Source organism: Oreochromis aureus, linkage group 13 (genome assembly GCF_013358895.1).
Source record: "Oreochromis aureus strain Israel breed Guangdong linkage group 13, ZZ_aureus, whole genome shotgun sequence".
In the NCBI taxonomy this organism is placed as follows: domain Eukaryota; kingdom Metazoa; phylum Chordata; class Actinopteri; order Cichliformes; family Cichlidae; genus Oreochromis; species Oreochromis aureus.
This window is the reverse complement of record NC_052954.1, coordinates 30075924-30088258: the sequence shown is the minus strand read 5'-3', so window position 1 is coordinate 30088258 and position 12335 is coordinate 30075924. Positions and strand designations below refer to the sequence as shown.

The following is a 12335-nucleotide window of genomic DNA, read 5'->3' as shown; positions in this document are numbered from 1 at the left end:
TCTAGTAATAGATGATGTCATGAAGTAATGTCATGACCAACTGTCTAAAGGGCAACTGGCTTTTATCCAAAAAGCAACATCTTATTGATTTTTTTGAACAGTTGTTTACTACTCGAGTCCTGAGTAGATTGGTTACCTGCTGTTTAAAGTCTAACTTGTCACCTGATTGGGAATTACCCTTACTTGTGTGTTCATACTTACCGGTTTTTACCTCATTCATCGCAGGTAGTGGCACACGCTCAGAGTTCAGGTCTGACACAGCCCTAAAGTTTATTTTATTCATGTCATTTTAAGTTACAAGTTGGAATCAGAAACACAAAAAAACAAAAGAGAAGAAAACAAAAGAAGTTAGAAAGTAAAACAGCAACCATTCCACATCAAATGGCAGAATGTGTCCATGGATCTGTCCTTACAAGCTCATAATGCAAACTACTGACTCGCCACAGAAGAAACACCTTTTTGAACATTTTTTTCTGTGTTCCTGCTACATTCTGTAAATATGACTTCACTTTGCAGCCACTTGCAGATTTAAATCCAGCAGTGGTTAAAAGTCATGAGCAGTATGCAGAATGAACGTTCAGACAGAGCCCTGGGGTTAGTATTACACCAGCAAAGGGCTAACTTAAGGAGAGTAAGGTTTGTGTCTCATTACGTAGCCCCTGCTGTGCTCTGATTGAGGAAGAAAATAAAAATCAGACTGCACTTTGTAAAAGTTGTCCATCTGTCCTATAAGGTCCCACACAACCATCGCAAATATGTAAAGGTCATTGGTGGATGCCCCTTCCACCAGAATTTACAAATCCAGTGAAAGTGGCACTGAGGATGAATAATAATTTATTTTTTTTTAATTCTTATTGCAGCTCCAGTTCAACTTATGTTTTTTCATTAGTGTTAAGTGGTTAAAATGACCTTAATATTAAAGTTAAACATTTATATAACCTGGAGTATAGATGGTCAGCTATCATCAGCTGTTGCTAAGGTGCCTTTGAGTAAGGCGTGCTTCCCCCAGCTGCTTCAGTAGGGCTTCAAAAGAACAACGAAGCTCTTTTCCAGGAGTCACGAGTGGACTCGTTCTGATTAGGGGTTATTTTGTAGTTTTACTCCACCGCAGACAACATGTAGCACCTACTGCAGCGTCAGTCAGGGGAGCTGAGGGGAATACTTGCAAGTGTTTTCTTTTGCTTGTTCCCACTATAAGAGATTAACAGAGCTGCCACAGAGCTGGCATCAACCACCCAAAGCGCCCAAAATGGCATTTCTCACCACTTCTCAACACTCCAATCTTTCCAAGCCCTGATACACACTTTTCTTTTTCTTTTTTTTAGTGTCAACACATTTGGCAAATCGTCATTGTCGTCGTCATAAAAATAACAAAACATAAACATTAAAAACAGACAGCTTCACATCAAAGTAGAATACAGATATTATATCTTTACCCACAAAATGTTCATGTTACGACTAGCTAGAAAAAAAAGAAAAAAAAACATCACCATGTTATACAAGTGTGTGTCCGTCTGAATGTGTGCGTGTGTGTTTGTTTGCTAGGAAATGGTCGAAGATTAGTGTTTGGAACCGTAGATCTGCTCGGGATTGTGTATCTGTACGCGTGTGTAAACTCAGATTAACGAGCAACATGTCTTTCAGTATCAACACAGGAATCCTCACCCTGCATCCATAAAAGAAATATTATAATAAGAATAATAATAAACCCCACAAAAACATCAGAATCATTTGCATTCTCAAAGTAAGCATCCAAAAATCCATCACCACATAGTAGTTATCAGCTGGCCACTAAAGTTCTCAAAACTTTCATTGAAAAATAAAAACAAAACAAAAAACAAAATAAAAACAAAGGAGAAAAAATATTTTAGTGTCAACTATATATATATACTATATATTTATACTTTTGTTCTTTTATACCAACCAAACATTATGTATTTTTTGTGTTGCTATGGTCGTGGTCCCTGGCAACATCATGGAAACGGTACAATTAAATTAAAGACACTGATCCCCCAACTTCATCCAGCTCGTGAGTTTCTGTTCATATGTTGTGTTTTTCCCTCCTCTTGTTAATTTGAGCACTTTTGTTTCATATGCTCTTCTTATATTTTGAGTGGATTTGTTTTAAATGCTACGCGTTTAGTGTTAAATGTCGACAGTGTTGCTTTTTTTGTCCGAACACGCTGAGGCTTTGTAGGCAAAGATTAGTGTGTTTAGTTTGGATTTAGTGTACTCTGGTAGTGTGTATTTGTTTTGTCTGTACCCCCATTCAATAGCAGACTATAAGGTATCCCTTTGCTGTGTGGTTAGTGTCTGTGTGTGTGTCTATGCATTAGCGCTGATGCTCTGTTTGTAGACGGCGTGGTAGGCGTTTCGCAACAGGACGTAAGGGAAACAGGACTCCAGCAGGTCCATGGTAAGGAAGGGAGACTCCTGCACAATCTGAGGCAGAGAAGAAATGCAGAACAACTCTTAGACTTTTGGAAATATACAGTAATACTCAGAAGTATACCTTAATTTTAAAAATAGTTATGCACTTCAACTTGAATCCATTTTTTTAACATTCTGATATAGCTTTGATAGTTGATTTTTAGGATGTTTTACTTTTAAAAGAGGAACAAGTCTCGACAGATAAAGTCTCCTGTACGTGAAGTTTTCTTACCATGTCCAGCAGCAGGTAGACAGATTCTCTGTTACGCGTCGTCATCTTGTCCGTTTCCTGACCGATCTTCAGCAGGCTGGATGAGGCCAGCTACACAGAAGCATGTTACAGAATGAGTCTCTCAAGTCAAGCTTTGGTTTTGATTTTGCAACAGTTTTAATTCAACTTTAGAATTTCTTGACAAAAATTGGGAAATTAGACACCATTTCCAAATTTAATAAAGAAAATCTGACTTAACTGCATAATTACTGGAGCTTCAAAGACATCTAAGCACTTCATGACTGCTTGTCTACTCTGTACTTCTTACAACACAGACTGGTGGTAATAATGAGCGACAATACAAAGTCTTCTAGGGACAGCAGTTTCCTTCCATAAGCCCTCAGTTGTCCTTGAAATTGATTCTGTAAGTTGCTGTAACTCGAGGGATGAAACTCATTTGTCTGAAAGATACTTGGTATTTTGATGAGGGTGACAACCAAAAAGCTTACATAGATGTTCAGCTGGACTCAGGTCTAAAGACTATGAAGGTCATTGCTTACATCACACAATTTTCATACACATCAAACCATTCAGTGAGTCCATGACCCAAGGTTTGGGACACTGTCATCCTCAAAGAGACCATTCCCTTTAGCATAAAAAGGTTTCATCAAAGGACAGAGCTGATCAGGATAACTTCGAAAGGGGACCCGAATAACGGCTCCAAGCCATATAATAGTCACCTGATACCCCAGTTGTAGATTTTTCCTTTAATTTGTTACCTTGTGTGTTTGATGTTGACATTATGATAAGAGATTTTATATCCCCCTAGAAGTTTAAATGAATCTAGTTATTCTGCGTATCTTCTACATCAGGATTCAGACATGATGCCCTGCAGAGCTGCCATCACAGCGCAGCGCTAAACTAGAAAAACTAACCCCAGTTCTAATGTATGTATGTATGTATGTATGTATGTATGTATGTATGTATGTATGTATGTATATATATAAATTATAAAGTTCTCTAAGAGTAACAAAAATGCAGTGTCTTACAGCCAGGAACTCTTTGAGGCGGTCCTCTATGCTTCCCTTGTGGATGGTGAAGAGAGCAGCAGCGATCTGGTTGATTGCTTTGGCCAGGCAGTGGATGTTGTTACAGTGGCCTGTAGGAGGCAGCAAACACACACGGTTAGCTGAAGAATGAGAGATTATCGACTCTGGTTTAATTTCTCACATGTGACTTTCACAGCAGAGGAAATTTCAGGCTTATAAAACATGGATCTGTCAATCCTGGGCTTCATTTCTGTATTGCATGTGACATGGATGACAAGTACATGAATATAAAACGCGCGTGTAATCGTAAGGTTGGAGAACGGTTAGCGTCGCTGCACCGGTGCGACGTCTTAAGACGTGCTCCCGGCAAAACCAATCACTCGTCGGGACACAGTCTGCATACTAACAATGGTGGAGCCCATTACAACTCATTATCCTTTTCAAATGTCCCTTATTAACAATGGCGCCTTTCATTTCAAGGTTGTTAAGTGGCACTGTCTTGATAATTTGTGACCTTGAGTGATGACTCTCTTCGATACCTCATCAAAAGGCCTCATGTATCTGCAGCGATGCCCCTCTGTGGATCTAAATATCAAGTCTGTATAAGTGAATAAATCTTTCAGGCAAATAGATAAAAACAAACACAGGTCACATGGGCTAAACAGACATTTAAAACGGATTAATTATTTAAAAAGTACACATAATGAAGAGATAATATGGCTCTAATGAACACACATGAATCAATCTTGGGGCACAAGGTCGACGTCATTTGCATGCAGAAACAGTCTTGCGGTAAATTTTGTTTCCTACAAAGTGTGATTTTTTTTTTCCCAGCAGTGAGTCACAAGACGGGCTTATTATCCCCTTTATTAATGAATATTAGAGCTAGAAATGGAGGGCAAAATGATGGAGAGGAGACCATTTGTATCACAAATATATTTAAGTGCATCATGTATTATCATTTCTGTTTCGTAATGATTTGAGTCACAACAATTGCTCCAGAATTTTTCCTCCCATAGAGTCTCAGCCAGCTCCAAACCAAAGTCAAGTCATTAATCAAACACTTTTTTAAAGAACACACCTGGAGTGCAGCAGAATGCATGTATGACATCTTTAATTTCCAGAAGGTAACTACTGCTTGTTAAACTAACAGCAAAAGTGAACATGACAGAGATTTTTAATGTGGGTTAAACAAACCAAGAAACTTAAAGCGGGGATGTCAAACTAATTTTACATCGTGGACCACAAATGCCCCACTCTGATCTTAAGTGGGCCGAACCAGTGAAAGTCCTCTTTCTGTTGGTGTAAACACATTCAACTAAGCATTTAATCCTTGATATATCCTAATAAAAGAAAACAGAGTGTTCAGCATTAGAAATGTGGAGATACTGGAAAAACTGAAACCCTCTGCATATCCTCCTTCACTACATACATGAATCTTCTCAGCGGTCTTCCTCTTCTCGTCCTGTCTGGCAGCTCCAAATTCAACTCCACTATCCAAACCATCTCATCCTACCTCTCTAACTTTGTCTTCAAACAGCTCCACCTGTGCCGTCTCTCCGATACACTCATTTCTAGTCATGTCCATTCTGGCCACTCTCAACCAAACTAATCTGAGCATCTTGAGAGAGGCCGCCACCTCCAGCCCTGCCTCCTGTCTTTCTGTCAGCACCACTGTCTCAAAACCATACATCATAACAGGTCTCAGTAAAACCTGGTAAACCTTCCTTTTCACTCTTGCTGCTCTCCTTCTGTCATAAATCACTCCTGAAACTTGCCTGTACCCACTCCACCCTGCTTGCACTTTCCTCTTCACCTCTGGCCTGTAGTGGTTTTTTAAAAATCAGTCTACTAGATGGCACTTCCTTTGTGGTTCTCAAACGACAACAAGAAAAAAAAATAAGATAAGATAACCTTTATTAGTCCCACACGTGGGAAATTTGTTTTGTCACAGCAGGAAGTGGACAGTGCAAAAGTTATATAGCAAAATTAGAATACAATAAGAATAGAATAGAAATAAGAATACTGTACACAACTGTAAAGAATAGAATAAAATACTAAATATAAAGGAAAAAAAAATGTAAACAATACCTCACCAGCCTTTTACACGTTTCTTTCCACTGTCTACATCCTCCATATAAATGAAGCAAGCAGCGAGCTATCATTACCGCTCAGCTTGAGGGGGGGGATGCCATTAATTTTACATCCTGTCTCGCTGTCACTGGCGCACGCCTCTTGTCACGATAGACTTCTTTCTGCACACAGATACGACTGGCAGATATAGTTTGCTAGACAGAAAGTAGTCCCTGCATGAAAATGCTCGCTGCAAGGTGGGTGTGTTTTTTCAGAGTAACTGGGTCAAAATTTGTGGAAAGAGACATTAATGCTGAGTTTTTCCAAATGTACTTTTTGGCACCTTAAATACCAAAATGTGAGAAGCGTTTCTTTCTATTTGAATCAAGAGAAAGCAGACATCTCTGCTAATAATATCTACAGAGCTGGGTGACTCACAGCAAAACAGTCTAGATGGAGACACAGCACTGCAGGCCACAGGAAAAATATAGAAATTTGATTTTAGGATGAACCGCCACTTTGAGTGTTTGAAGTTTTGTGTCTTCTCTTTATTGCACTTCATGCTGCAAACATAAAATCTGTGTGAGAGTCACTTTAATAAGATCTTCTTAACAAATCTACCAAAAAAAAGAAAAAAGGATGGCGTCCTACCTTCTATGGCTGGGCTGTACTGTGACATCACGTTGCTGGCGAGTGTTGGCAAAGAAACAGCCACAAAGACCATCAGCAGACAGGCGATCTTATACTCCTCCTCTGGGCTGATGTTCTCTGCAGACAAACATCGTGATGGTCATACAGATGAATTGCGTGGCTCCTGGATCGTGTTTGTGTGACCGTGTTTGCGACTCACCGCTCTTTTGAGAGGACAGAGCCACCACCAGAGCTGGGTCGATCTCACAGGGTAAACCTGCTGCTGAGGACAGCTCGTAAACGTTCATGGCCACCTGGAAACAGACAAAACATCCACCATGAACACAAAGAGCGGGACATCCGGAAGCTTATCTACCTCGATGAGCCCGTCAGTGTGTTTTACCTTCATGTCCGTCTCTCGGGGAATGTGGTCCTTGAAATCCTCCACTGAGCTGACCAGGAAAGGAATGTGACAGGACAAAACCTGGAAAAAGCAAAACCGACACAGACCACTAAGACGGAGAAAGATGGAAGAGGAAATACTCTAAAATATTTATAAGTTTGCTTTTCAGCAGCCACTATCAGGAAATCTCAGACTGAATGAGCAAGGGCCAATAAAAGAGAAACATGTTCCGCAACACTTACACTGAATGTCTTAATTTAATGTGTGATTTTAGTGCTGGCTGATATTTTTTATCCTTTCACTTTTAATAAGGCGGCATTTCCGGAAACCAGCTAAATGTCAGTCTTAGAAGGCTTAGGTCTGTTAATCCAGTTCTGGAACTTGGTCCAGAAAGCAGATTTAACAAACTTTGAGTCAAACTCCAACTCCTAAATTGATTTGATTTATTCATAATAATTCAGCTTTAAACTGACAGGGACATAATGCAAGCTATTGTGGCTGTCGATGAGACAGTCTAGTAAGACTGATTTTGGCCATTTACAGTACAAAAGATGACAAGGTTCAATATTAAAATGCCTACAACATCTACTGTACCTTTCTAAATGAAAACAATTTTAAATGACTCTATTTTAATGCCATGAATATGACGTAAAGCTGAATAAAGAAATGCACATTATTATAGTTTTGTATTTTCTAGTTTTAGTTTTGACTTTTTGTTTTTAATGAAGTTTAGCTTCAGTTAGTTTCCAGAGTGGATTTTCTTATTTCAGTTTAGTTCTTACTAGTTTCAGCGTTCGTTTTAGTCTTTTTAATTATTACTGCATGCTATTACTCTGAATGTCTCACAGAAAATTAGTACAGGTTTTACAATAAAAACAAATTTTTCAAAAGCAGCTGACCCACGGTGTGTCACAGTATCGTAAATAGTAAAACTATTTCCTTTACATTGTTATTTTATTCTATTCAAGTTCACACAATTGTTTGAGTTAATTTATTTTTTTCTGTATTTTTTTTCCTTTAGTTTTAGTTAATTATAATAACCTTGATTGACACAAGTTGCCTGTATCTATCACCCCAAAGTGGTATATGATTATGTGTGCCTTACGTCTCTCAGAGCCTCCTGAGCGAGCGAGCGGAAGGACAAAATGACCCCAATGATGGTCATTCTCTTCAAAACGCTGTCCACAGCTACAAAGATAGAAAATACAGTGAGTGAGTGGATTACATCAGCTGTCATAGTGATCAGTGTTAATTCAGGAGTTCACCAGTCACAAAAATAAACTCGCAAGGAGGTGTATCAATTTGTACTTCAAGTGTACTAACTTGAAGTCATTTCTAACCATTCACTTTCAATGGCAAGTTTAATACAGATGTAATCAAATCTCAAACAAGAGACTGACACTGAGACACTGACATGAAACAAGCCAAGGCTGCTGATTGTAAACAGCTAAACATCACAAACACAAAAGTGGCATAAGTACTCCCATCGTGTTTGGATAATCACTTATTGTTTGGCACCATGATGAAAATGTAGCTGCAAAGATCTGTGCCAAGTAAGTGTAAGCACAAGTATTATCGTTAGTGTTAGTAATTACAGGTGAGTTTCTTGAAGAGCGCAGCCATGTGGTCTGGTTTGTCAAAGCTCGTCCTCATCTGGGTCAACACCTCCATGTTTTCTACCACCAGTTTCTACAGAGAATTGCAAATAAACAAAACACAAATATATGTAAGAATATTTTGTTCAAATTTAAAAAAAAAAAAAAAAAAAAAAAAAAGACCGGTTATGAATGGAACCACCGCCCTTCGAAGGCGTCAGACTACGCTAAACACAATATCAGCTCATTTTTTCCCCTAGTTTTGGCTCTCTGATGTAAAGAAGAAGGGATATCCCCAATAAGGCCAGACACACTGCTCTGACTTCTCACAAAAGATTACAAAATATAGAAATGAGTTTTCTGAATGTTATATTAAAAAAAACAAAAAAACAAACAAACCCCCAAACAAACAAACAAACAAACAAAAAAAACCTCTTTCACTAATAATATCACCTGTACAACTTGGTATAACAGTTTCTATTATTAAATATGTGAGTATATCTTTATGATTGTGGGCATGTTTATACCTTCAGCTCAGCAACCTGAGATGAGATGTGCCACATCAGGCTCTCACTAAGAAACTTCATACCGTATGGGCCCAAGAGCTCTGACAGGGAACGCATCTCTGTGGAAAAAGCAAAAAATAAACACTTTCAACAAACTTTCAGCAGAAAAATAAAGACGAAGAACAGAAAAAAAACCAAGATGGCTAAACTCTAAACTTTGTTCCTCTGTATGGCAAATGAGATTGTTGTTAATATTAATACACAAAACCCCACATTAAGGTTTCTCTTCTATAGCTGATGTATTTTTTTTCGTCATAAATACTAAGTTACTAACACTTTCAAGCACAAAGTGTGTTTGTATGAGTGAACAATCTTTTGAGTGTTTGTACCGGAGATATCAGAGTATTCTTCAGCATTGAAAGTCAGTTCGTTCTCAGTGGGCAGGTTGACGAAAGCCTTCATGGCGGGGAAGTAGGCGATGTGTCCGTTACTGACCTGGCGGAGCAACGTTTCCAAGTACCTACAAACACACACAGGATGCCGTCTCAGTATAGGTTACATGCTTAGTCCTCAAAAGAAAAAAAAGAAAGAAAAAAAAAATCTGAGCTCCATTACGGTCTATGGGGTATAATAAATAAGTAAAACTGTAGCCACTGAGTTTGCAAACCATTAAATTTTTTATTTGGTTTTCTGCTTGTTTTGGTTCCAGGACTTACCCCTCACTGGTGTGGATGTGCTTATTTGGTCCTCCATTCAAATAGTGCATCTTTCTAAATTTTATAATAAATTAAATTTTAAACTAACTAAACTAACTTTTCAGAAGAAAGTTGGAGTTAAAGGCAGGGTGCACTCAAAACTGTTAGTTTCAGACAGAAGGTAAACAGAGAGGCTGAATTAAGGCCCCCAAAAAAGCTACTGTAGTAGAGCCCAAGAATAAAGATATGGAGGTGGATGTGAGGAGAATAGAAATTGCTCTGATTAAAAAAACCAAAACAAACAATCATCTGAAACTACTGAGAAAAGTCTAGTGAGTTATTTGCGCTGTTTGTTGTTTCCTCCTCAAATTACACTCCTGCTTCCTTTGCTGTATCATTTTTTGGTATTTTATTAACAATGTTTTTGGAGAATTGCAGAAGTGCTAAAAATCAACACACCAGTTTGTGTATAAACTGGTGATGGTGGGTTCTCCGTGGCTGTCCAGGTGCTGCGTCTGCTGCAGGAGGACGTTGTTGAAAACTCGTGTGATGTCGATGGTGACGTAGTTCTCTATGGACTGCAGCACGGTCATGTATGCTCGGACACTCGTCAGAAGCTCGCTGGGCTTGGCTATCTCCTGAGTAGCCTGGTTGTACATGGTCATCCCCACTATGGACCTGGACACGATCAGAGGTCAATAAGACATGCCTAAGTTAAAGTAAATTTAGTAAGAGCACTTTTAAACCTCATAAAGTTGCACAACTTACTTTAATTACCTTAATTTTAGCGATCATAAAGCTGCAATCCCTTAACTTTCCATTCTGAAACACCAAAGCTGTTTACACCTAAACTGCTCAATTAATCTGCTTTTAAATAACTGCTTAAAGCACAACCTCTGGACTGTGCACTGCTTAATAATTACTGTCATGTCATGATGAGGTAGTAATTTGTACTTTTTCCTATTCACTGAAAGCTGTATGTGTAGTATTTAATTAACACAGAGGTGGTGAAGAGCAGAATTAGCTGGGCTGCGAGGTCGACAGATGCAACTCTAAATTGGACAAAATTTATCTGTAATTATACACCTTCACTATGAAAGCATGCGTGCGTGCTTATTTACTTGGTAAATCGGATCTCCAGGTGCGAGGTGAGGTACTCCCTCGGTGTGAACGTGTGCTCCCACACAATCAGGTTGGGGACGTAGTTGATGGAGAAGCAGAGTTCAGATAAGGCTGTGTGGAGTTTATCCAGACTAGGGGGGCGGGAGGAGACACATAAACAACAGATATGATTAAAACCTGATCTGTGCAGAGAAAACAAGCAACAATACCAATAAAGGAGAGCAAAACTATGACACTTAAAATGAAGGCAGTATAGATATATATGTAGGTGAAAATATAAAAACTTAATTGGAAAGCACTGGCACATCTGGGAAATGGTGATAACAACACGGTGGAGGGTTTAAAACAATAACAGATTCGATGTGTTAAAAATTAATATTTCAACCATTTATTGGAGAAAGAAACAACTAAATATTACTGTTTTCATTTTTACTGCATGAGTAAAGATGGATACTCATTAATCTATAAACAATTACAGATCACTATAATTAAAACACACTCAACAGTAATGAGTTTTAAAAGAAGCATAAAGAATAAGCTGAGAACAGACAGAGACAGACTGTGGCTCTGCAGATCCTTGAAAAACAAATATTCAGATCTTCACGTTCCCTCTTTTTGCACTAACTTGGTGACCAGCAGTCTGTTCTTCCTCATGCTCTCCACGCCTGGTTTCTCCCTCTCCGGCTCGCCTTTCTTCCCCGTCGCCTTCTTGCTCTTCTTGTTCACAGCTTGGCTGATGGTTTTTGCGCAGTGCTTGGGAAGCAGCTAAGGTAAAAATAAAAAAAGTTCAACATTTTACTACAATTATTAAGCCACTGTCATTTAGTTTTACTGTGCTCTTTAGATTTACATGGGACCTTTTTACTTATTTAAAGAATTGTTATTGTTTTATATTATGATTTTTACAATTTCATTTATTTAAAATTTTACTTATTAAGCTCCTTTTTTTCCCCTCATTTAACTGAAATCTTTTCTATTGATTACGTTTTAACTTATCGATTTATTTTGTTTTGCCTTGATCTCATTTTTTTTAGCTATTGTATTTTATTTAAGTAAGGTTGTGGATTTTTTGAACTTTTGGGATAAATCAGGTATATTTCATCTCATGTTGAAGACAAAAGAAGCTTTTAACAACAAGTTTCAACAAATGACTAAATATTTATATGGAAAAACATCATTTTATGCTCTGGGTATTGATGTCAAAGTGTTGGTTGATATGAGAATCTATTTCAGTACTGGGTCAAACTTACATCATAGCAAAATTATCAACAACATATTATTGTTTCTACATTTATTAGCCAGCAATTAATTTCTTAATGCCCAAAAAAGGGATTATTTACAACTGAATCGACATGTAGCAATTACATGTGGCAAAATATTTTACACAGCCTGATTCGACCTTGAAATAAAGTATTTTTTTCACACTGGAAGAAGGAAATAAACTCCCGGATGTATTTCTCCTCTTGTGTGGAAGTCTGCACAACTATAGCCCTGCCGTTTTGTTTCTAGTGGAAACCCTGACAGTAGTTTAAGTATAGATTAAACCAGATGAACTGGTCAGTTTATTTTTGGATTGATTTTATTCTCAATAAACTCTGTCAGAGTCTAACCAGCGTTCAAA

General features: G+C 38.2%; 1 protein-coding gene across 2 annotated transcripts in view; it reads right to left on the bottom strand.

Annotated features, from left to right (window-relative positions):
• Positions 1-239: 239 nt before the first annotated feature.
• Positions 240-12335, bottom strand: part of nckap1 (NCK-associated protein 1) — a 39535-nt gene continuing 27439 nt past the window's right edge. For both annotated transcript variants that reach the window (XM_031726656.2, XM_031726657.2), the window contains exons 19-31: positions 11340-11479; positions 10714-10845; positions 10052-10270; positions 9287-9417; positions 8919-9016; positions 8392-8485; positions 7902-7984; positions 6797-6877; positions 6614-6707; positions 6415-6531; positions 3691-3800; positions 2663-2752; positions 240-2442 (exon numbers count right to left, since the gene is read on the bottom strand). In XM_031726656.2, coding sequence (XP_031582516.1) covers positions 2326-2442; positions 2663-2752; positions 3691-3800; positions 6415-6531; positions 6614-6707; positions 6797-6877; positions 7902-7984; positions 8392-8485; positions 8919-9016; positions 9287-9417; positions 10052-10270; positions 10714-10845; positions 11340-11479 — 1506 coding nt within the window. In that variant the 3' untranslated portion in view covers positions 240-2325. The remainder of the gene's footprint in view (positions 2443-2662; positions 2753-3690; positions 3801-6414; positions 6532-6613; positions 6708-6796; positions 6878-7901; positions 7985-8391; positions 8486-8918; positions 9017-9286; positions 9418-10051; positions 10271-10713; positions 10846-11339; positions 11480-12335) is intronic.